Source organism: Netta rufina (genome assembly GCF_964035555.1).
Source record: "Netta rufina genome assembly, chromosome: 8".
NCBI lineage: Eukaryota > Metazoa > Chordata > Aves > Anseriformes > Anatidae > Netta > Netta rufina.
Genome location: NC_140131.1, coordinates 703832 through 729651, shown reverse-complemented (window position 1 = coordinate 729651; position 25820 = coordinate 703832). Strand labels below are relative to the sequence as shown.

The 25820-nt window shown below is 50.7% G+C and overlaps 1 protein-coding gene across 1 annotated transcript in view; it reads right to left on the bottom strand.

Annotated features, from left to right (window-relative positions):
- The window catches only part of NEGR1 (neuronal growth regulator 1), a gene marked incomplete at both ends in the record, with an annotated part of 237853 nt that extends 215334 nt beyond the window's left edge, over nucleotides 1-22519 (bottom strand). The window contains one exon of the mRNA XM_084290681.1: nucleotides 22212-22519. Coding sequence (XP_084146807.1) covers nucleotides 22212-22519 — 308 coding nt within the window. The remainder of the gene's footprint in view (nucleotides 1-22211) is intronic.
- Nucleotides 22520-25820: the final 3301 nt, after the last annotated feature.

The window sequence follows — 25820 nt, the reverse complement described above, 5'->3', positions numbered from 1 at the left end:
CCCCCGTTAACCCAGCCAGTTCATCTTCACAGCAGCAACTCGTGGAGCCACAGCGACCGCTCCTCAACCAGCACCTCAGCAAGGCCGACCAGCAGGAACAGCACTTCCCATCCACCTCTGGCAGCCTCAGAAATGGTGAATTCATCAGTGTGGCTGGCAGAAAGATGCTCCAAGAGGTCTTTTCCCCCGTTACCGACTCTGTGCCTACGCCTACAATCTCTGCCTGAGAATGCCGAGTGAGCGCTTCTACCCACAGGCGGTGTTTCCACGTTTTGGGTATCGTGGTCAGCTGGAAGGGGAACACGAGGACACCAGATGGTACCATGGGGGTGCCGCAGGCACTGTCCGAGCTGGCTCCGTGTCGGGGAGCTGCAGGCCCCAGCTCTGGGCCCCGCTCCGCTCCCTGCCCACCCCGCGGCACTGCGCTGCTCCCAGCCCCGGGGACGGGCGAGCTGCTGCCTCGGCACCACGCTGCTCACCGCCCCGCCACGGCAGCAGGCATTTAATCACCTTCCTAATAATTAACATACCAGACAGCGCGTCACGTGCGTAAATGTTACACTCTCACAAAGGAAAATAATATAAATGTATAACCACTGCAGCATCCTGAGCCTGCTGGCGGGGTATCAGTCAAAATCTGATACCTGAATCTCTAATGCAGCTTACCGTGTGAAACATACACCTGATACCTGATAGGTATAGAAGTTGAAGCAAATAAATTACCCACAGCAATCAGCTATATCCTAATTTCTCCGTGACACGGCAGCCCCGTCATGGCAGAGATTCCCAGCGGACGCAAAGCCTGCTCTCAAGGATATTGATCTGCTCCACTGTTCTTCCTCCTAATTGTCACCGATGCAGGCCCCTCCAATTAGCTCACTCCGCTAACCAGCAGCAGCCGTCGACTCTCCCGGCATTCATTATCCAGGTTGGTGACAAAGTCAAAGCCTAGCTAAGAAAGAGCCCAAAAGAATACAAAAACAGAGCAGTAGTAACTGCTTCGGGCATTTTGTTCTTTACTCGCAATATTTTAATATGCATCCGGAATTGAAAGATGTCAGTGAGGCACTTTAAGCAAACACTCCTCAGCAGTGCTGCATCAAACAGCAGGGTGAGCGTCCCCACCGCCGGGTTTTCAGGAGGGAACCAGAGCCCAGCACGCTCTAATACCAAGGCATCTTTTTCTTTTTTTTTTTTTCCTGGCAGAAATCACTGGTTCTAGAAGTACCGCCTTCCATAATCCAAAGGTAGAATTGACTATTAAAGCAAAATTGAACTGTTTATTTATAGAAAAGATTTATGGGTTTATGAACAGAGGACACGTGAATAAATTGTTTGCTAAATAACTGCGGGGAGAAAACAGCACAGAAATGCTTCTAGTTTACCAGGCTGACTCCATGGGCAATGACAGAAATACCCCTTCCCACCACGCAGCGCTGATTTCACATTGATGATTCTTCTCGTACGTATCTAGATCTCAAACCACTCAACATAGCCCTACTGATGTTGCAACTTGCCCTATTTTTTAAGAACAGAAGAACTTTTATAGCACTAACTCAAACAGTGAGCAGCAGTAAGGCCAGTGCTCAGTACATGCAGCCTTTCAGACAAATCTCAAGGAACTTTGATCGATTTGGAGCAGTTCCTTCTTCATAAAGGAGCTATACATGTATATATATTTATACATAGTACTGTTTTTGTTAATTACGTGAATCTGCTGGGTTTTTCACTCAGACGGGGATCTTCTCAGCCAAGTTTTGTAGCACTCCAAGGTTCAGAGCATCCAGATCCCCTGGGTGACAGATGGCTATCAGTCCTAGATGGTGTTCAACACCTGCTTCAGAAAGCATTTCATGATTCCCAAGTGGCATCAGTCCACTTCCTTCCAGAAGAAGAACGGCTGCTTGTTGGAAACTTTAACACTGATGTAAAGACAGGCAACGTACTGTTTCCTTCTAGTCTGAGCCTCTCCTATTGGTAAGGTTTCATGGCCATGAACGCTGATGGGATCGGGTACCTCTTACATAACAGAAACAGTACTTGCTTCTTCAAGTGTAAGAAAAATATTTACATACTTACATTTACTTACACAATAATAGAGTATTAAAATGCTCCAGTAATCATTACTTTGAGATCAGATGTGAAATCTTATTATATACACTAGGAATATTAGCTTTCCAATGAAATATGGCATGACCTTCAACTGCTGGCATTCAAAGCAGAGTCTATATTCAGTCATTCATACATATATTCATAAATTTGGAATTTATAAATTACAACATGAGATGGATTCAACCTTAGTGAATGCTGAATTCTATCTTTCACTTATGCACATCTATCACAAATAAATATTTACTAGCATGCCCACAGTATTTTTCCCAATGCTCATTCACTTCCAGATTAGACGCAGGTATTTTTCTTCCACAACTACTATTCATATTCAAAAGTGAAAGTGATTTAGGAAATAAATTATCTTTTAGAAATATATTTAGTGTCACATGTCTCGGTGCTTTCATTAAAATGGTAAAATGTTCTCCTTTCTGTCTTCATTGTTTTCCGTTCTGTAATTGTAAACTTAGCAGTGAGAGTTGCAGATGAAGACCTATGAGGTGCTACACGCCCCATCACGGACAATGAGCTGTCTTTGTCACTGTCACATCCAGGGCAGTGGCCAAATTAAAGACATTCATTTTCATGGCTGGTTATTACTACCTGATAACCTGAATGTTAAAACAAACACATTATCCCGGATGAGACGAAGAAGCTGGAGCCAGAAGAAACTGAAGCAGGATACCAGAAGGACAGTTTGTCGCGGTGGTATAAAGAAATGGAGCATAGCAGATTGTGTTTCTTAAAATCAGAGGAAAATAATTTGTTAATCTAGTTGACAAAGAACTGAATAGGAGTTCTCATTTCACAGGTCAAAAGTTCCAGTCTGGGGCAGTTGGACAGGAGGAACCAGCAAGGCTCAGAGGCAGCACGGGCAGGGGAACCGAGAGAGGGGCACAGGCAGCCAGGCTGCGGGCGTGGGCAAGAGGGAGCTAGCAGAGAGGACATCTGGGAGAGATGGGCAGAAATGAAGATGTGATCTTTTTTTTAAAAAAAAAAAAAAAAAAAAAAGCTTGATCTCCTTGGCAGGCATCTACAAAGAGATTTCAGAGGAAGAAATGGCTATTTTCGTTTGCAAATCTAGGATGCAAATTTCAAATGAAAATGTATCTGTCATCTTCATGCAGATAGCAAGTTAAATTGTCAAGAACAGAGACAGGAAATGAGGGAGTAAATAATAAAGGAGATCCAAAGCCTCCCCATGTAGCAAAGACATGGAGTAGGACCCTTTAAAAGATGTACTTATGGGACAAATAAATAAACAAATAAATAAATAAAGAGGACAGACTTACAAGTCAAGCAGCTTTCAAGAAGAGTGCAGCTGGCCATGTTAAGTTGGATGACAATAAATGCAAACTGACTGGGTTTTGGCAAAACTCCTGCCTGTCCTCTACACACTCATTTTCAATGTTCCTGGGGAGTATATTGAGCTCTTTGCCCAGTGGCTCTGAGATTTTTTTGTCTGCCATACATTGCTCCAGGAGGATAAGATTTTCTCCAGAGTATTTTTATGGGTTTAGGATTTATTCAACTCGTTTACGCCACCAATCTCAGAGGCCATACATTAACAAAGGCTTTCCTAAGTTACAAATTATTTTAATTTAAAGAAGATTATTCCACCCATCCCAAGACATTCATACGCAGATTTCGGGTGTCCAGATTGCCCTCTGAAAGCATTTGTTTCTATCTTTAGCAGTAGATTTGGGTTCTAATCCAGAAACCTTAATCTCCAGCAGTGAATTAAGATGAACCCGCCCTGATCAAATATCTCTTATGCTACATTAGCATGAATATAAATCATATTTCACAGCACACCTGGCCTTTGGGTTTTGTTGTTATTTTTACTGTTCCTGACACAAAATTACTATGCACAGAAAAATCAGCACTTGACATGTTTTACAAGTTACTTTAACCAATCTAAAAATGCTTGCTGCCTTGCAGAACCACAAAAAGCCTTTCAGATGCTTTGTGTAACTAACAATCCCAAGGATAAGTTTGAAAAGTAAACAAACAGAGATATGTTCACAAACACGTTTGGGAAAAACGCACCGCAGGTCGGCTATTAAACCTGTTACAGCTCCAGCCATGAGCTGGATGGAGACAGAAAGGAGAGCAGCTTCTTGCTCCTGTGCCGGCACCGCTGGTCGCTGGGTTTGTGCAGGTGTCAGTCCCAGCGGGCCTGACCAATAACCAGGTTACAATTTGCAGAAGCCTCTTCCCCTGGTTTCAGAAATAACTCAGACACAAGCAAGTCAAAAACACTTAGGCTCCTAATTGTTAAAACTACATTGGAAATAAGCTGCAGGCTCCCATGTCACTTAGATTTTTTTAAGATATCATGAAAAGAGGATTTTAAAAAAGCCTTTAAAATTAATTAACATGGTCAATGAATCATCAAAACAGCCTTAGTATGGGTCTAAGGAAAGAAATTAAAAAGAAATACTTATTACTATCCACAAAAGTAGCATCCATTACGTAGCCAGAATGCAAGCTGAACCTTCTCTACTGTTTCCAATAGCGAAAATTTAATTTATAACAAACACTTGCTATTCATTCTTGCCATGAGACACAAATAATGACAACAGCACTCTGAAAAGTGATCAAAACACATTTGAAGAAGTCTGACATAATCTGTACCTAGGTGGGTACGCAGACATACCCAAGAGAACACCAGTTTGGAATAGGTGGTAGGTCAGATAAAATGATGGGTCCATACTCATATCGGATCTGAAATTCACTTCTAACTGCTGTGCAGGTCTTCCCCTAGAAGGAGAAGCTAACGAAAGGAACCTAGAAATAAATTTGGGAAGATCTCGCCTGGAGCTGAAGGGGTATTCCCAGCAATTATTCCAACTGCAGCTTAACAAAAAGTTCCTAAACTGTATTGACATTTAGCCCAGCTTCAAAGAAGATGTATTTTTTTCTACCTATATAACTGCAAATATCTTTTGAACTCCCAAGCACCCAGAACACAAGCACAAGCCCTGGCATAGCTTCATTCCCTGCTGTCTAGGGCAGCCAGGGCTGGATTTTAAGACTTCTGAAATCTTTACAAAGGATTTACTTGAACCAAGAGTAAAGCAGAAAAGAAAAATGCAAGAGCAGCTCAGCATCACTAATTGTTCAAAACAACTCTTGCTTGCCATCTCACACGCAATTAAGAACCAGCTCCGAAACTTTCCCAGGCTGGCAATCCCGTTCTGTTGAGAACAGCGTCCTCCTGAAGAGCTGTGTAAAATGAATTCTTATATGCTATCTTTTCGGGTTCATTTCTCCCAGAAACCACATAGTCAGGAATATTTGTTGTAATACAGAGCAAAATTTGCAACAGAACTTCCTCTAAAATTAAAGATGAACATTAATAGCCCTAATTCTTCATTCCATTATGCATCACAGTAACAAGTACAACAGATCTTTATGCTGACACAAACAGCTTTGTTATTTATAACCACTTTCAAACCACTTTAAAGTATGAATTTGAGTTTACACAAATTAAGATAATAAAAATTACTTTTTTTTTCTTAAATAATCTAATTGAACTAGTCTACTAATTTAAAATAAATGGGATGGAATGGAAATGTTCGACAATTTCAAAATAAATTACGTGTGGAACCAGGTTACGTTTAATCAAGCTGTCATGCAAATTAGCGGTTCGCTCAGCGAGTACTATTTAAAGAACTCCTTTGCTAGTGAAAGTGCTTTTGGAGCCATTACAGGAACTATCCACTTTTTGTTAAAGCCCAATGCGTGCTAAAAAGTGCAGCTCCCCAGAACAACGGCCGCAATTATGCAATCACAGAGCTTTGCTGGATGGGGAAACTCCACGTCAGCGAGCTGGGGGGGGGCTAACTACAGTAAGTGTTTTCCAAAAATAACTCAATCTGCAATACTGCACAGTGCCGGCAGAAGGGAGACCAGAGGAGGAGACGCAGCCGCGGTTCTCAGAGGAGGTGTGCGGGAGCTGCTCCATCCCGCTGGCAGCACGGGGCTCGCCGTGGGCACTCGGCAGCAGCGTGCCCGTCAGTGGCACGGCGCCATCCAACACCCAGCACCTCGAGCAGCTAACCCCAGCCCCACGGAGCCACCGCTGTTAAAAATGGCCAAAACTAGAACCAAGCACTGCCCACGGCGCTTACTCATTCCCTGAATGTTTCTCTATTATCAACTGATTAACTGATGTGCAAGACTGCAACTTCGTAAAGGGGTTGACGCCTTCAAAGACCAGTCCAATGAATGTCTCTGGCTGTTTCAGGGGAAGGTTGCTGACTCTTCTCCAGATAAAGCGTAAGAACATTCCTGATCCTGCCGTCACAGAGGTTCGGGTGTACATTATTAATCAGCATACCCATGTAGTCAAACTAATGTTCTTAAACAAGAAAAAAAGAAGTATTTTAGTCTGCTATGAATAGATTTGTATTGATCTTCTGCACCCAGTCAGAAATTTTACTAGCAGATGCGCTTTGGATATTGTAATTTAACTTATGAATAATGTGTCAAGTCCTCTCCAAAGACAGCAAACATTTGCACAGAAATTGTATTCTGGGTAACATAAACTTTGATGAATTGTAAATACTGAACATCATTTGCTACTGTACCAAATAATATTACTTGCTGCTATTACAATGTATTACCTTCCATCTAAGAATTCAAAAGGTTTTCCAAAAATGTTAATGCACATCTAGCCCCCGCTCCCCTGCGAGGCACCACAGCAATTTCCAACCCATTCGTGCTCAGTGAGCATCTGAAGCTTCATGCCTACGCGTTGTTTGGTGGCTGCTTTTGTTTTATGTACTCACAATCACTGAGCATTGCAACCAAAAATGTTTTATCATGAACTGTAATCTTAGTGAGATAGCGGATCCTCTCTGTGATTTGCTGCAGCTGCAATCAGCAGGTTAACTAGCCGTAGGTTTTACATGAAAACCCCGTGTACGCCCTGTGAGTGACTGGCTGGGTGTCTCCTCCCTTGGTCGCTGCTCGAGGCTTGGCTCTTCCCTGAGCCACGACTTGTGGCTCGCAGACAGAAATGTGCTGAACCATCCTTAGCTTCGTATTGCATTTGCCACACTAGCATTACTTCCATGAATGCTTCACAACAATATTCCCTGTGATCCTTCACTTGGTTAATCTTGTAAAATTTATTCAGATGTGTCTAAAATATTAAAAAGTATGCCTTTCAAGACAGTAATTCTAGAAGTATTATATTTGATTTAGAAATAAATTTAGCTATATAAAATCTTCTCCTTCACTGTTCACTTTACCTAGCTAATATAAAAAAAAAGCAGGAATCAGCATAATCCATTGGAAGAGCAATGCTTCGAGAGTTATTTGAATTAAGTCCAGATCTATGTGCAGCGCTCAGGGTTATTACTGTTTTCATAAACAGAATAATGCGTTCCCCAGGCATGAGTACCTTCATTGCAGCAAACATTAATGCTGAAATAGATGGTGGGGAGAGAAAGGTGAACTACTGCTGGGGACAGAAGGCCACAGGTACAGAAAAGAAATAACATGCCAGGTGGTAGAACTACTCCGGTGTGCCAGGCACCTATATTTAGAAATCCCAGGCATCCGAAGATATTAATTATTTATATTACCACTTAAGTCGTAGCAGTATTTGTCAAAGAACACACGTTAACTGGAAATATGTGAACAAAACCACTGCACCCGGCGAGACGAGTATCACACAGAGCGCTCTGCTCAGCTCCAAAGCCAGGACTCATCTCGAACCCATTGCCCAGAGACAAAACCAGCAGGAATGAGTCACAAGCGTGTCCTACAGAGACAAAAATTCGTGATCGGGCGTTTAGACACGTCACACGAAGACAAAGAGGAGAAATCCAAACACAAGGCACGGTCACGCCGGGCCCACCCAGGCACCAGGTCTGTCGGGGGTGGCAGCTCTCCAGTCTCCTGGCAGAACAGGCAGAAGGACGCAAAACCACAGAAAATCAGTGTGCTGTATCTGTGCTAATGACTCCCGGATCTTCTCCACTCCACAGCTGCGTCCCAAGCTTCATCTGAAACGTCGAGCCGCATCTGGCATCCCACAGATACCCACTGACGGGCTCGGGGTGCTCGGGACTCGCCACCTTCCCCCTGCCCTCACCCCTTGATCACCACAGATGGCTCCGAGCTCTGCCTGCTGGTCGGGCCTGCGAGCAGCACTGCCTGCCCCCGGCTCTGTGCCCATGCCCCAGCTCCCCGGCCGTGTCCTCACGGAGCCAGCCCCGCGCCCAGCCCGAGCCTCGAGGTGCCCCGAGCGAGCCCAGCCTCCCTCCGGCTCCTGCACCCGCCTCTGCCAGGAGCTGAACGTGCAGGTGAGGAAAAAAGTCACGTGTTGAACGCGATAATTAAATTAATTCTAAATTAAGTCCTGGCCATGTGCAAGACTACACTGAAAAAAAAAAAAAGGAAATGTAACCGCGACAAAAACTGTGTTTCCTTCTCTTTTCTTCTGCTATTTAATAGCCTCCGAATGGAAAGCCTAGCACAATTTTCTAGTCCAATTGTTCCAGCCAGGGGGAAAATTGCTCATCATAATTAGGCTGCTTTCATAACGTATCTACTCATCGCCCAGGCTCCTGTGAATGTGACCACGCACCGCACCTGCGGGTTGGTGCCCGCACCCCGACCATCAGTCATTTCCCCACAGCCTCCTGCGCTCTCACCCGCCCCTGGCCTCGCTCCGTACCTGTGCAGGGCTCAGGCCATGGGCCCAGGCCAAAAGCCGAGCTGAGGAAGTGCCGGGGGACACACGGAGATGACCGTCTGTGTGCCACGGCCCTGGGTGCCCCCTCAGACAGCCCGGCACGGCGCTCACTGCACGGGTACTGCCAGGGAGACTCCTACAGGACAAACAACTTGTGTGGGCTTACTGCAACGTTTTCCTTGGAAGATTGATGGGATCCTCACGCGTGACCTCAGAGGACACACGGCTGGCAGCTCTAGCACCAGAGCACCCCCCATACCCCACCTGCCAGCCAGGTAACCGCTGAGCACAGCATTGCCATCCGTGGCCCCCGAATCCAGGCCCCCCCGACCTGCAGCCGCAGAGCTGTGCCACGCCACCAGGAGCTTTCAGGCAGGTCTTCATGGTAAGACACCTTGATGATTTCTGGGATCTTTCACAGAACTGCAGCCTTGCTCTTTTCCCTGCACTTGCCGTGTCTGGTACATGGCTGATCGGTTGGCAGGGGACGCAGCAGCCCCGGGCACCACGGGCTCATGGCTCGTGCCGCCAGGAGCAGAGAGGCACCGGGGAGCACTGGCACTGCCTTCGGATGGTCAGCCAGCCCCTGGGCAGCACCAGAGGGCACGGCTGTTTTAGAAAGCAGGACTATGAGGCTGAAGAACAAACAGAAGAAGAAAGGGCTCCTCTCCGCGAGAGCCCCGACAAGTGCTAGGTGCACGTTTTGCTAGTAGATGAATCTCCTGGTTTGGAAGCATGGATTTCCAAATTCCTGGAGGGCAATAGTCATGTAGATGTTGGAACTGGATGCTGATATTTTAATTTCTAGCTGAAATGTCTGATCAACAGTTTATTTCGTGGCCCCTCTTTCTCCAGAAACAGCCCTGAAGGATTTCCAGACTTAATGAGGAATGATGCAATTCAACACACCAACATCTTCCAAAGGATTTTCTAAATTATTTGGACGGTGCATGCCACGATTCTCAAACCATTATGTAAATTTACACCCTGAAATGCATTACTAAAAAATCCTGATTAAAGTAACTTCAACAGTAAAGGTCAGAATTTTCTTTGTGGAAGGGAAACTACCATTGCCATTGCAGAGAGACGCAAGGAAGCTTTAGCGCATTGCTACAGCCACACTGAAAAGATTGTGAAGATTGGGGTGGCATCCTGGCATATGAGAGAGCCTCAGTGCAGCAAACACCTTAGACTGATCAACTTATTTCTGACTGTTTATAGTAGCACTTCAGCGACATTTAAAATATTTCGTTTTAGATTTACTTCTAATTTCCATTCCAGTTAGTTATTAGCAATATAACGCTGCTGGAGTGGGAGCGTGATTAGAAGTTAGGAAGCGGCCGCGTGAGTCCAATCACAAGGAGTGTCTTGAGAGCTGCAATACAACTTAACTTATACCAAGATGACCTACAGGAGTAGTTAGACAGTGAAACACTCCAACATTTCTGTAAATATAACAAATTTGAGAAGTATGCGATTTTGTCAGTTTACTGATTTAATTGCTATGGTAAACGCATAATATTCAAGGTAATTATGACATGACACATCGAGATAAGCGCATACGTAGTTTTTAATGCATTAACTTGTAATTTTTTAATATACCATCAAATTAAAAAAGAATAAATACTGTACACATGCATGTTTCAACATTATATTAGTATGCATTATTTGGTTCTGTAAGCAACACACACCTGCAAACACATTGCCTTTTTGACTCTCACTAGGTATGAGATCTTTCATCACAGCTCAGTTACGCACTGTAACAGATGACTCAATACTTCATAAGCACGGATTCTAAAATAAGTCAATTTAATAACGTAAGTCCTTTCTGAGACCTTCATATACAGCTGTGCTCATTTTTTAACTAATTTAGTTCATCTGATTCAAATCCCTCATTAAAAACTGCTACATTATGATGGTCAGAAACAGAATAACTGCAATAATTGCTTTTAGACCTGATAGAGTTTCCAATTTTAAATCATGTTTTAAACAAGGCTGGGTTCATTTATGTTGTAGAAAAGACCTCAGCCTTTCGGGCTTTGTGCCACAGTAGACAAACACAGACTACTTGTATTTCTCTGTTTATTCCTGCCAAGGCATACATACCTCTGGCCACCTTTGAAAAACTCTTGATAGGACAGTTCAGGATTATTGAATTATTTGGGATTTCACTCCCCAAATCAATCAGTCTCCTGCAGATGGTAAGCATTCATGGTCTGGTACAACCTCATCTATAATCCACCTCAAAGTGTGCTGACACCATTCAAGTTCTTCTAGGACCATTTCCCAATTTCTGCTACAAAGCTAAAGGAGAGTCTCATCAACCTAAAAATCTGGTATAGCATGCCTTGTAACTCCTACTCCTTCAGCAAGAAACCACAATCAATCAGTAGGAAACGCTACATGAGGACAATTTGGGGCACTCAGGGAAGTCAACACACCTTTGAGAATTAAGAAGCCGCCAACGGGCTCCCTGCAAGCCCTGCCACGTCCACGTCTGCCCCTGGCTAACCCCTGCCTCGCTGCCGGCACCACAGCACCCACCCTGTCCCCACACACAGGCAGCACGGGCTGTGCCTGGGCACCACCAGGGCAGCAGAGCCCGGCCGTGCCCCTCGATGCAGGAGGACGCAGCCTCCAGCTCCCCGTGCCGTGGTGGAGCGCCGGCCACTGCCACCATCGCCGTGCAGTCGGGAGCCCACAGCTCCGGGTGACTGCTGGCTGCTGTTGTCTGCTCTGCACTTCAGTGCTGGGCGTCCTGAACAGGCAGAAAAGCCTCCGTGGAAAATGAGCAGTTTTGTTCTCCACCCGAGGCACCTAAACCTCTGCTGTTCTCCCTCACACTCATGGGTGATGGCAAGGAAGTTCTCCTCCTCTGCTGTCAGGAAGAACTCTTGATCTTTACTCAGCCAATTCGGAGAAAATTCACAGTGTTTTACATCTTGCTGAGTCTTCACCGCAGTATGGCCCATCCGTTTGGGCTTCACAGCGTGCTTTACCTGTGTGAGCCCATTCAGGGGCCAGGCCGCACCAAGTGAAGGATGCTGAGGCAGGAACCCCCCAGGGAGGCACTGTGGGCACCGGTTTCTCTCGCAGGAATCTCAGTGCTCACGGGTCCAAAGCTACCCAAGCAGAAGTCCACAGAGGCCCCGGCTATTACAGCCTCCCCTGGGAAGGAACGAGGCACGGGCCGTGGTTCTGACATCCAGCACCAGCTGTGCCAAGCGCCCTTCACACCCAATGCAGCGCAGCGTTCCCCTGCGCACGCACCTGGAGGGCACCAGCAGCCCTCCCAGTTCCTACACACACCACAGCATCACAGAGTTCCCAACCTCCAGCACAGGACAGGCTGCTCTGTACCGTACAGCACAGAGTAGCTGATCCGATACGAAATCTGAGCAGTAGCAATATACACTTTATGTCGAAGTGTGTCGCACAACGTAAAAACGCGCTTATCCCCAGACTGCAACGTATCACTTACTTAAAATATTGGCTTCAATATTTAACATTTTCATTTTTCTGTCACACGTTTACAGCTCTATTTTAAAATTAAGTGACACCACAATTTATCAAACGCTAAGGTTATGCCTGGAGCTCCTGTGTCAAGCTGAATGTTTTTAGTGAGTAGCACTCACAGTCACGGAGAACGGGCAAACAGGGTGTGCTAAGCTACCCTCCCCGCTAAACTTCCTTCAGATAAGTAAAAACCAGCAAATTGGGATTACAGTGGTTGAACCGAGGCACAGGAGCTGTTTCCCCAGAGCACCGTGTCCCAGGCAGGCCCTGGTGCCCAGCTCGCAGCAGCACCACTCCTCGGCTGCGGCGGCGATGGATTGCTGCGCCAGGCCCACGCTGCGCTATTTGCACGGGTTCTCCCCTTCTGGTGGAGCAGTGCCCACCCACCGATAATAATAACCACTACGAGCTTTCCAGACTAGCTTGAGCTCACGAAGAAATACCCGAGAACACCCCCTCTGCCCTGCCGGAGCTGCCTGGCTGGGGAGCCGGGAGCGCCCGCGGCCCTGGCGCTGCGCAGGGTGAGGCTGCTGTGGAGCAAACACCCTCCTGGCTGGCACAGCCCTCCCGAGTGCTTTCGCTGTTACCAGGTCTCTTATTTCGAAAGAGAGTAAAATTGGCTGGATTAAATAAACCAGAAATTGCAGAGAGCAATCGCACATTGCTTATCTTCTAGAGAAGGTCTTGTGCTCCTGTTCCCACGGGAATGAAGTGCTCCAACATGTTGTCTCTGCAAACCTTCACCGCTGTTATTAAAACCCAGAACCAGTGAAATGGAGGTAAAAGCGCTTTCATAGATATTTCAGCACTGCGGCAGGCTTATTAAAACATGCTAAAAAAATTATTGAAGAGTTTTCACACAAGGGTCATGCTGGACTACCCACTTGGATTTTAAATGCACTCGGCTGCACCAGGAACCTTATCCTGCCACTTACAGAGCCGACTGGCACACGCAGCACTTCCCACAACAGGTCAGGGGACAAGTGGAAGAGAAAGTTCTAGGCAGTGAGCATCGACAAGCAGAAAGAGCAGGGGAAAAAAAGGGAAAAAAATGGTTTAGCAAAATCCGGCTTCACTTCCTCCGGCAGCATTTGTGTTTACCAGCAGCACAATCCCCTCCACCACTCCCTCCCCGCGCTGGCAGCGCCACGAGCACCCAGCACCTTCCCCAGGCGGGGGGCAGCCAGGACAGGCGCCCGGGGAGCCCCCTGCTGCCTGAGCTCGCCCTAGGGGACAGCTGGAGACGTGAGGAATGCGCTCCAATTTCATGGGTAAGAGAAACTATCAGCCTCTACATCAAATTAACAGCTTTAAGATAAAAACCCAGCGCTAGGTCTATAAAAAACAAACAAAAAACCCTTACGTGTGCCTGTGTATCTGTGTATCTGTCACCTTAGCCAGAAATCACACTATCATACCGAAGGGTTTTCCTGGGAGAGAACAGCTGCCTGGTGGATGGCCAAGCACCTTCTCAGGAAGCACCAGGCAGGTACCAGCGTGACACCTGGGGACAGCCACGCAGCAGCCCGGGGCTGGCTGCCAGGCCGCAGGAGGAAGGGGCCAGCGGCAGCACGGGGCAGAGTCCTGCCGGCACCAACCCTGCCTCCCAGGGCAGCTGCGGGATCCACTGCTGGGGTGAGGCGGGATGGTGCCACCATTTATTCTGGATGCTCACATATGTCTTAATCATGCTAAATCAACAAGAACTTTGTTTGAAACGTCTCCTTCCCTTCTTCAATCACGTTTTCCTTGGAGAGAACTGCCTTCAGTGTCACCCCCGCCTAATGGAGCACGCCGAGTCTGTAGCTGGTAGCACAGCCTCAGTGCCTCTGGACGAGGTTACCAGAAGCCACCATCCCAGTGAGAAACACAAGCGTGGTTTGGAGCCTTGCTTTCTTCTTTAGCTGGTTACTTACAACACTCGTGGTGCAGCTTCCCACCTCTCGGAGCACCCCAGCAGCTCTCGGCCCTGCACACCACCGATGCCTGCGCCGTGCCCTGGGCAGCCCCATCCCCTCTGCACCTAATGGCACGTGGAGCAAGCCTCAAAGCCGTGCGCTGCAACACAATAAGCCTTCGGTCCCTCCCGAGGAAACCAGGGCCCAAGACCTGCATCTCCTTCTCCCACGTAGAACAAACCCAGCAGGCGTGTCCTCGCCCAACGGGGGTGGGTGGTCAGGAAGGGAGCCCTTGGTTCCCCATGGCAGTCCCGTGCTGGTGGATCACACCCAGCCAAAAACATTTTTAATGCGAACCCAGTGAAGTATCCAAGACGTACAACTGTACCGTGCGTTGTGTATGCCTGTGTTTGTAGGCAGTAAGGTTCCTGCACTCTTCCAACAGAAGCGCGTTATGTAAATTCAACGGGTGCATCGCAGATGCTGTACTGAACTGGACGGATATCTTATTCCTGTGTATTTAAATAAACACAGAAAAAACGCAGCCTGCTGCACATAAATATATATAATTTCCTTCATTTACATTGACGTTTGCATAAGAAAAATTGCAGGAGATTTCTGCAAGAAGTATTGTATGTTAATTAGATTTTCCAAGACAAAACTGATACTGCTAACAGTTGGATACTCTCTTTGTTTTAATTATGCATGACTAATGATAGCTGTTTGGCTGTCTGACCACCAGATTGTCTGCTGTTGCCAAGGGAAAATCTTTTAAAATAGATTGACAGCTTCTCTGTTATAAAACAGAGCATGTTCTAGCTCATCTCGTGTTTTTGAAAGAGCTTTGCAGGTATAAAAATCCAAACTTTGCCTGTGCACAATGACATAATCCTTCCACCCTGGCATACGTCCACAGCCACCCCAGACAGTGACGATATAAGCCTGAAGATGCCCAGGAACTGCAGAACCACCACTAGCAGGTAGAGCAGCCAGACCCCATGCTGAGCCCAGTGCCGGGCCATGCTGACCGTCAGGCCTCTGGCTTGTTTTCTCTGCGGAGCCGAAAACCAGCGGGTAGCCCGGTAGCTCCTGGTACGGCAGCGCCAAGGCGCGAGGTGTTTGGTAGGGCTGTGCAGGACAAGGGGCCACGGCGGCCCCGCAGCACGGGGAGGGCTGTGCTCAGCCCCCTCTGCCAGGCTGCACACCGGGGCTTTCCCTGGGGGTGCCCCTGCACACCCACCTCGCACACTGACCCATGCCATGGGGTGCTCACACAGCCGCAGGGAGGGACAGCCCTGGCTGCCTACGGCTTACAGGAGCACATCGCTGCATTGGCATGAACCTCGAACCGAAGTCTGGGCTGAGTTGGGGAAAATCTACAAATTCGCAGAGTTCCTTCCTCTGCTTTAAGCGGGACCTTTCTGTTCGCACAAGGACGTGGATTTCGTACTGATCATCTCTTCTCAAAGGCTGACAGAGAGCCAAGACCGAAGAGGACTCCGAAGACCACCCCCACCTCTGCCAGCAGGCAGAGCCTTAACAGAGGGTTATTTAACCAAAAATCCTCCCCGTGCTCCTCATGGGGAATAGCACTCACGGGGAGACAAAGGTTTGTCTTTGCTCCTTGCCCTTCCAGACAATTGACACGCAGCTGAAGCAGGGTGAGGCAGCCCTCAGCACCAACCCAGACGGAGCCCTGGGCTGCCTGCCGCTGCCACTGCCACCCGCGGCACCTCGCTGAGCTTGGATGGAGCCACGGCAGGGCGAGAAACCTGCACCTCCCGGGGCTGAGGGGGCCGAGAGGGGTGGGGACAGGCTCCCACCGGCCGGCCGGGGCTGGGGGAGCCTTCACAGAGTCCCAGGGGGGCTTGGCTTCAAAGGGGCCTCACAGATCGTCTGGTTCACACCCCTGCCACGGGGGGTTAGAGCCGCAGAGGCAGTGCCGGCATCACCACCTTCTCCCTGCTGGTTCTGTTACCGCGTGCAGAGGGGTCCAAGCGAGGGCCAGAATGACTCTGAAAGCCCGGCCTGCCATGTTAAAGCAGTTCAGTGTGCTTCCAGTACTGCAGGGCACCACAGCACACCATGGCCAGGGAGAACTCACCCATGGCAGTGCTCGGGAGCCGCAGAGCCACGGCACCAGAGCCGGCATCAGGAGCGCACCCATGTTCACACCTGGAGTGCAAGCCCCTCCGCACCACCCACCCACACACACACGTCTCTAAAGCACTGAGATGTCTCCAGAGCGGTCCCCGATCCCGCTGCAGCACAGCTCTGTGTCTCCAGGCACAGCCCTGGGTCAGGCTCCTGCCAGCAGCGCGGAGCCAATGCCCCCTGCTGCTGCTGGGCTGTGGGGCCCGGCGGCTGCCCTGGGCCAGGGGCTGCGGCCACCTCTTGTGTGGGATGACAAAAAGGGAAATCAGGTCTGTTTCTTGCACCATCAAACAGCCCTTTGGACCAAACTCTTTTTTTCCACTCTTGATTCCTTGTTTTATTGTTTCCTCTGTGTAACACCTGAAACACTCGCAGTGGTTTAAAAAGATAAATTATCTTCATTTTCTATGAATTTATGTATGTAAACCTCATGGATGAGAGGCAAGTGCCATAATACACTTATTTAAAAATTGGTAGAGATTTGGAACGTGCAATTGTTACCCAAACACCAGCCTGATCTTACAGGGGTGTGTGTGCACCTCAGTCTACACGTAACACAGCTGTATTTCAGAGAAACAGGAACAAAGCTTCACACAGCCAAATAATTTATGATCCTGAACTGCACAGGAATACCAAAAGAGTACGGAAGTCAAGAAATGTACCTGCTGAAATCATAAAGGAAAGAGGATTTCTTTTTATATTTATTTCACCACCTGTCCCCAAAGACAAACCTGCATTTGTACATGCTTGCACACAACTGCATCCAACACTGGCGTACGGACGCGCATCAGAGGGACTGTAATGTCAGAATATGCACAGTCTCTTAATGTTTACATATGCCATACACTCTTGATAGGCTTCTCTTAGTCAAACTACAAAACTCTCATTCCAAATGCCACTCCCCAGTAATGCGAATGACAGCGGATGGAGAATGTTTTGTGGACGTGTCACCAGCTTTCCGTGACCATTGCAGCTCCCTTGGCAAAGGCCATTTGCTGCTGAAGGACAGCTCTTGTTGGAAGGGAAGGCAAAAGCGGCACTGAACTCCCAAGCCCAACAGTCAGCACCCCCCACTTAGACACGAGTTAGGCACCCACAGCCCTCCCCTGAAGACCCCAACAGCTTCGGGGTGAGATCCTGCCTGACCCCCTGCCTGACCCCCACAGGCACCTTCGCCGAGCTGGCCGAGGCCGGGGGCTGCTCCTCGGGACCACTGAAGTGTGATTCTGTGGGACTCGCAGCTCCGGGCGTACTGGCACAGAGCCCCCACGAGAATCCCAGCCGACGACCACAAACCTCCAGTTGCACTCCTGACTGCCCGCAGCCAGGGGAAGCAGAGTCGGGAACTGGAAGTGGTCCCAGGAAGGTTTTGTTTGGCCAGGGCTCCCCCGTGCCTGCGGTCAGACACTGCTGTACCCCCTGCAAAGGGAAGCCCGGTCTGGAAACCAGGATGTTTGCAGAGCCAGAGAAGCTGGAGGCGTGGGCTAGGATGCTGCTGCTGCTGCCAACCTGCTGGTGCCAAAACAGAATCCGTCCCCGTACCAGGCCGATTCCAAAGTGGCTCAAACACGGCCCTTACTGCATCCAGAGGGAAAGCAAGAGGGCAGCAAACAGAAAACACAGCAAGCACCTGGGCCAGTCAAACGGTGATAAAGAACTCAGCGAGCTTGACAGCGATTAACACGCCTCGAAGCATGTTTACAAGACAGAAAGCTGCAACCCCTCGCTCCATAAAGCCTGTGCTGCAGCGCTGTGACACCTCACCTCCGGACACCAGCCTGGGAGGGACTTGAGTTCATTTACCATAAACACCTCTCATTTTCTTTGCTAGAATTTATTTCATTTTCTGTGATGACTTCTTTATACGCAGCTTCACACCCTGCCTAGTGTATAATTTCTCATTTATTTATCAGAGAGCAGCCAGCACGCAGGAACTCACTTCTCAGTAAAGGCACCGTGTGTCCAAGAAAGCAGCAACAACAAAAAAAGAAAACCAAAAACGAATGTAGGACCTGAGCCTTATGTGAGAAAACAAGAGCCACTCCAAATATTTGGTCATGCCGAATGTTCACGACACCTCCTTCTGGTGACCCCTCCACGTGCAGAACAGCTCCTCACCTCCCCGTGTGGAGCTGGGAGGCTCCGGCCAGCCCAGCCTGCGAGGTCCCTCGGGGCGGCTGCACGGCCCCTGGCCTGGCAGGCACAGCTCCTGCGTGGTGCCACCGGCAGCCCTGCAGTCACAGCCCCATCTCCCAGACCAGGAGGATGTCACACATCTTCACACATCTTTGGGAGCCTTGACCCAGCTGCTGGAGGCTTCAGCCTTTGCAGTGATTCATCCACACAGTGATTAATCCACACAGAATCACAGAATTGTCTAGGTTGGCAGAGACCTCCAAGATCACCAAGTCCAACCTCTGACCTAGCACTAACCAGTCCTCCACTAACCCGTATCACTGAGCTCCACATCTAGATGTCTTTTAAAGACCCTCCATTTAATGTATTCCACAGCATACATCTAATAAATTACTCCATACCCGCACAGCAGAGAGAAGTCTGTTGGTTTAGAAATGTGCCAGGTTTAACCCCTAATTTCCTGTGACTGCACAATACAAAAGAACTACCAGGTACACTAGCTTTTATCAGCCATGAGCTATAGAAACACAAAATGCAGGAAAAGAGGCTGCTTGTTCCAGAAACCATTTTGATCATCCTCAGATTTGTACCTTTAGGGATTCTAAGCGGGATCTGTTTACACATCACAGACAGGTAAATAGGAGCTGTTAGTAACCAAACACCATTCTCTCGGGTCTGTGAAGCCACGAGGGCAGCGTGGCCACAGCCCAGGAAACGCCAGCCTGGGGACCACTGTACCCTCAGCCCCGGGGCCCTCGCTGCCTCCCCAGGGCGAGCAGAGGCAGCCTCAGCCCCCCAGAGCAGCGAGGCCTCAGCCGCAGCCCCACAGGAGCGGAGCCGTCCCCCCGGCTGCTCCCAGCCCGCTGCACCGCGGTTGGCACCTCCCTTGCACCGCCACTTCCCCGGTGCTGCCGGCGTGTCGGGGCTCCAGAGACAGCCGAGGGCGATCCCTGTCTCACGGGGGGGCTTTGGAAGGATCAGCAGAGCAGCCCGGTTCTGCAAAGGCAGACTGCCGGCTGCACTCCTAGCGATTCACCACGTAGCAATCCGTTGCTTTCATAAAAACATTTTTACAACTTTCTCTCTCCTTCCTCAGGACTTCTCGTTAAATCCTAGGCAAGTACCTGGGAAGCATACAGAGCAGGTGCAGGACAGAATTTATACTTTGAAAACAAGCATTTCCTCAAATTACTTTGTCATACAAAACAACTGCCTGTCAGACAGAATTCCTTCAGATTTCAATAACTGGTAAAACAAACAGTGTTGGGGCAGCATGGACCAAACACGGACTGAAAACAAACAAGACCCAGCTTTTAATTGTTCAGGCTACAGAAAGAGCTCATCACCAGAAAGAACACCTTGCAGAAGGACGGGTTTTCCTTAGAGTCATTCACGAGAGGCTTTCCCCGGCACACCCCACCCCGGCCCTCTGAGGGAGCTGGGCGCGCTCTCACAGCTGCTGCCGCTGTGTGCGGCGGTGCCACGAGCACGCGGGGCGATGCTGGTGCTGCGTGGGCTCGACAGGCGGGAGCTAACTGCTGCAAGGCAAGGGGCACGCGGGGTTTATGTGCTGTGTGTTAGCACGGGGAAGCTTTACCTGGAAACCCGTACAGGAGGCGTCAGCCCTCATTTGTAGTGACGATGATGGAAAGCGATCGCGAGGACTGAGGCTGGGCTGCGGCGCGTCCAGCCCCCGCGGTGCTCACTGGGAGGTGCCACGAGCCCCCTGCCCTCACATTTTGGGTAGGAGCGAGGCGCACGGGCAGAGGCCTGACACAGGCGACTGGCCATGTCCCCGCGGGGTGCAGAGCCCCCCGCACGGGTTGGCACACAGCCGAGGGCACCGCGTGGGATGTGCCCTGCCAGGGGGTGCGTGGAAACGCAAACGTGCGTCTCGTAAATCACCGCGATCTTCTTTCGGCCAGCAAAACGCTGACTCAAAGCCACGTGAATCGCTCCCCTTTCCTAGCATTAATTATTGAAGCAAGAACACCAGACGCTTTAAGCGGAGCGCTGTGCGATCTGTAATGGGTAAGGAGGTAACTTTCCGAGCCCTCATTGCCGGAGAGCAGCGAGGAGCTGAGGGGTGAATCAACACATGGCAGCAGGAAGGCACCGATGGCCATCTTGCAGTAGGAGGCAGGGACCTACTGCACGCAGCCAACTTGGGATGCTGCAGCCTACAGAAACCGAGAGGAGCTAAATCCAGAGGGCTACAGAGCTGGAAGAAAACACTCCTCTTTAACCCCTAAACTGCTTCATCCAGCTCACCAGGATCTGCATCTAAATAAACGGCCAGCTTCCAATAACGAGGGCACTAATAGCATTTCTTCTCCTGTGTATTTAAACACGTTAAGTTACAGAGATCTGGTGAGGAAGAATTCAGGAGGAGCAGCGCCGATGCGCACCCTGAGATACACACCGAGCAGCTCTGCCCCTCTCCCGTGCCCTGTTTGGAAGGTGCCTTCCTGTAGGCTTCCTGCACTCCCCCTTCAAGTTGCATTCCCAGCTGAAAACAAAACAAGCTGCTATTTGAAGGAAAGCCTACGAAAGGCGTAAGAAATGAAAGAAATTAATCACAGAGCAAGAGAATGAAAAAACACCACCCAGCTACAACCCCATGTTATTTCACCACCTAATTGCTTTGTTCCGGAGTTAAGCGGCGATGTTCATGCTCCCTTTCACACCAGCTCTTCACAAAACAGAAATTCTCCCTCGCTTGTGAGACAACAGCAACGCTTTAATCTTAAAGCCCTGATTTCATTTATGTAACCTATCCAGCGGCACAGACGCTGAGTTTCAGACACAACCCCAGGCCTAGGAAACAGCACGTATTCTGGCGGAAAGCCGCCCAGAGGAAACCTTTAGAGCACCTGTACGACGTCTGAATGAGGTGGCTCTAAATATACGTTCGCTTACGTCCTGAAAACGCTCGGTACCGGCTGAGCACCTGCGTGCCTGCCAGCTCACCGAGCTCCCTTCTGTGCAACCTTTAGATCCGGAGCGGCACGAGGAAGGCAGGCGTATTGCTGTGCTTCCTTCGCTCCCCGATTCCGCAGGCAGAACGCACGAGGACTTCAGGACGCCTCCAAACACAGCGCCGAGCCGAGGCGCACACACACAGCCCGACACAGACCCCTGCTGTATCTCCAGCAGCTCCTGCAGCAGGGCCGGGCGGGCTGCGCGGCGGCTCCCGGCCCCCAGCTCCCAGCTCCTGCCGGCGGCACCTCCCGAGCCGCTCACGGCGCGTCCCAGCCGCTGGCACCGCGCCGGGCTCGGGCGCAGCCGGGACGGGCACCGGGCACGGGACGGGCCGGGAGGGACCCGGCACAGCCCCACCGGCACCAGCTCCGCACCGGGGGAGCTGCGGTGCCCGTAACCACGGCAACGCGGCACCAAAGTACGGATAAAAGTTAGGACCGGGGACACTGCGCTGCCGCGGGGCTCGATGCGCTCCTCGCCGGGACACGGCACCGGGGGCACCGGGGGGCGAGGGACTCGTCCCGTCCCGTCCCGTCCCGTGCCGTGCCGTGCCGCCCTGCCCCGCCGAGCCACCGGGACGGCCCCGGGGCTGCAGCCCCCTCTCCTCCCCTCCCCTCCCCTCCCCTCCCCTCCCGAGCCGTGCCGACTGCCCCCCGCCCGCTGCCCCCCGCCGGGACCCCCCGTCCCCCGCCGCCGCCCCGTACCTCAGCACGGCCGTGTCCCCCTTCCGCACCACCAGGCTGTCCGCGGCCGCCCCGGGGAAGTCGCCGCCCGGCGCGGCGATGCGGCCGGGGGGCAGGAGGCAGCAGAGGCCGAGCAGCACGGCCGCCAGCCACTGCTGGGAGCCCCCTGCGCCCCGCACCGGCCGCGCCATCCCCGCGCCGCTCCGCGCTGCTGCCCCTGGGCCCGGCGGCGCCCGAGCGCGGCCCCCGGCGGCGGCGGCCCCTTGGTGCTGCCCGCGGTCGGCGCCCGAGCGCGGCGCGTGGCTGCTCCCGGGCGGCCGCCGCAGCATCTATTGCGCGGGAGGAGGGCAGCCAGCCCGCTCTGCGCTCTGCGCTCTGCGCGCCGCGGCGGCGGCGGCGGCGGCGGGCGGCCCCCGGGCTGCCGGCGCGTTGCCATGCAGCCGTTGCCCCGGCAACCGGCCTGGCGGCGCGCGGGCGCGCGCAAGGGACGAGCGGGGACGCGCGCGCGCGCGGGCGGGCGGAGCGGGGGCGCGCGGCGGCCGCGACGGGGACCGCGGGAGGAGCCCGCAGCGGCCCCGCTCGGCCCCGAGCCGCCCGCACGCCCCCTGCTCTGCCCCCGGGGCACGGCCTGGGGTCCCGCGGCTCCCCCCCCGCTCCCGGTGGGCAGCGGCAGCGTGTGAGGGCAGCGAGCGCCCGGCGAGCGTCTCCAGCAGCCAGCACCCCGCCAGGGCTCTGCCACAGCACCACAGAATTACTGCCGGGTGGGCAGGGACCTCGAGATCACCGGGTCCCGGCTCTGAGCTGGCACTGACCAGCCCTCCGCTAACCCGTGCCTCTAAGCTCAGCGTTAGGGGGACACGCGCTCCTTCCCCTGGGCGCTTTGCCCTTGCTCACTGCGCCCCACTGCAGGGGGCCTGCCCCTTCCCTCGGTAAACGAAGAGGGGGAGAGGACGGCTCGCAATGCTTGATGTGGAGGACTCGCCCTCACCACAACGCAGCCCCACCAGGAGACAGCTCCAACAGCTCCCTGCGCTGCTGCTGCCCCATGCAGGGCTCCTCAGCCAGCCCTGCACAGCCCTGGGAACCTCCTGCACGCACAAGCTGAACATTGGGCATCAGAAACGCTGCCAGGAGAATTTCCAGCACAGCACCGTGCATTCAGACACCCACCTCCCAGCAGGACAGCCTCTAACCACGCATTTCCATTTCCCTCACTGACCAGAGGCCATTTGACACAGACTGGCCTGGCCCACGCCACCACCGTCACCACCCCACTGCCACCAGCGGCTGTTCCTGCAGAGGCTGCGGTCCAGCAGCCATCTCCTCTGCACGGCTCCCATCCCACTGCTCAGAGTCTCTCAGGTGTAACACAAGCACAATCCCTCATCTCTGCTGCAAAATGGTCCCTTCCACCACTTCCTAAATCAGTGCACACCTCACTATTTTTCAGGTTAACCTGAAGGTGGTTTCTTTTTTGTTTGTTAGGAGAAAAAAAAAAGTTTCTCAAGGCTGCCTTTCTGCTCTTCCTTTCAACAACTAAGCTAAGCACCCAGACTAGATAATGCCATTATTTCATAGCAAACAGACAAAAGAGTACAGATCCATGAGCTCAGCCCCTTACCCTGCAGTCCCCAGTGCAATGTGGCTCCTAGTGCAACTGGTACGCAAAACATTTCTATTACAGCAGCTCTGACAACATTTGTCAAATCTATTGATCTTTTCCCAAGTATTTGGGACAGAACACTTAGGAATGTATCTCTGATCTTCAGTGACACGTCCTAGTCTTTGGGGGAAAGACCTGTCCAAGGTGCGATGCTTTCCACAAGTATGTCGTGTTGGTATGGAGAAGAGGAAGCCCTGTAACCACGTGGGAACTGGAGAGGCCGTTGAAGTGTTTTGATGCATTAAGTACTCGGATCACCTAGTGAAAGATGTGATATAATAGTCGAGATCTAATTTTAGGGAGAGCTCTGCAATCTTTAATGAGTCACATGATGTCGCTTTTACTTGACCTTAATGAACAATCAAATAATTTGCTCCTCCTTAAATAGGAAGCAGAAAAGACATTTCCTCAATAACATTCTATTAATTTCATGGGAGATCACATAAATCTCAATCAACAATAGCCAATATATTTTTTTTTTTTCACTTTTGGATTCCTTTTCCCTGGCTCTCAGGCTAGTTGCAGAGCAATGGAGAAAGAAAGCAGGTCAGGAGTCAATAACAGCTATGCCAATCAGGGTTGCTCCAGAGACTAAATTCTTTCATCTGAATCTCCCTCACGTCCCCCCAGTCCAGGAAGCTTGCAGAAAAAAAAAATGATCTTGTACCAGCTGTACACACACACAGAAAAAATATTTCCAGGGGCAGGAAGGGGGGGGAATGGACATGACACAGGGACACAGACACACTCTGCCACTTCAGCTAGTTTACTGTGAATGCCACGTGGCCGTTGTAGCACGTTAGTTTCTCCTCAAGGAGCCAGGTACTTCACACAGAGCAGTGGTGAGGCCGTATGGTATTTCCTGTGATTTGGCAGCGTATTTTTGTTTGGAGTCATTTGGAACAGCTACATGTATTGGTGGCTTGCAAGTACTTGTTTGACAGTTTGCACAGATATTCAAGACTGGTTCACAAACTTCACACTTGCCTTTTTGTTTCTTTTCTTCCTCTCCTGAACATCTTAATGCTAGTGACAGAAGATGGAAGCTGAATGACTAGAAAAAACTCTGAGACTGGGTATGGTCGGTCAGCATCCTGAAGGTAGCGTTCACCATGAGCAGAGTAACAAGTAATTCAGACATCTGCGGGCAGAGCCCTGCGGTACCCTGCTTGCTCTGCACGGACCCAGGTGCTGCTCTTGGGTGCAGTAACCTGCTCCTGGATGCCCCTCGCGTGGCACAGTGGGGAGCTGGCAGGCGGCTGATTTTCAGTGAGCTCTGCCAGTTCAGTCAGATCCTAATGCCTGGTCACAGCAAATTCCAGCTGGTTTCATTTTTACGTCCTTTGGACAGAACCACCAACGGCTAGTAACCCGTGAGTTGGTCAAGAAGTTGACCATTTCTTCACATTCTAACATTGGCTGGAAACACGCGTGTTGTATTTCAGGTCCTAACAGCATCCACGCCAGTGGCATTTCCAAGGTACCTCTGGTCTTCTGAAACAAGCACACTGCGGTAACGGGAGGCGTTCTGCCCTGTAGTCTTGTTAATGGCTCAGATCAAAATCTTGTTACACGGAGCTCCAATTCCCATCTATCCAATGGCCCAGAGAGTTTCTGGAGTCTCCTTCTCTGGAGACTCCTTCTCTGCAGATATTCAAAACCATCCCGTGTAATGTTTGGACCAGATGATTTCCAGAGGCGTCTTCCTACCTCAGCAATTCTGAGATGCTTTGATTTTGTGATTTGTTCACTTCTGAGATACATATTTTGAAAAGTATTCAAGAATTTCAACATAGTTGCCAAATGACTTTAATGTTGTACATTGACTGGGAACAGCCACCTGAGAACTGCCGTGATACGAACCCTGGTAACAAAAACTTTGTTTCTGCTTTCTAAATGCATGATAGGTATTTTGGAAAACTTGGAGTCTTTTGGAACAACGTGGAAGAAAAACAACGAAGAGCAAA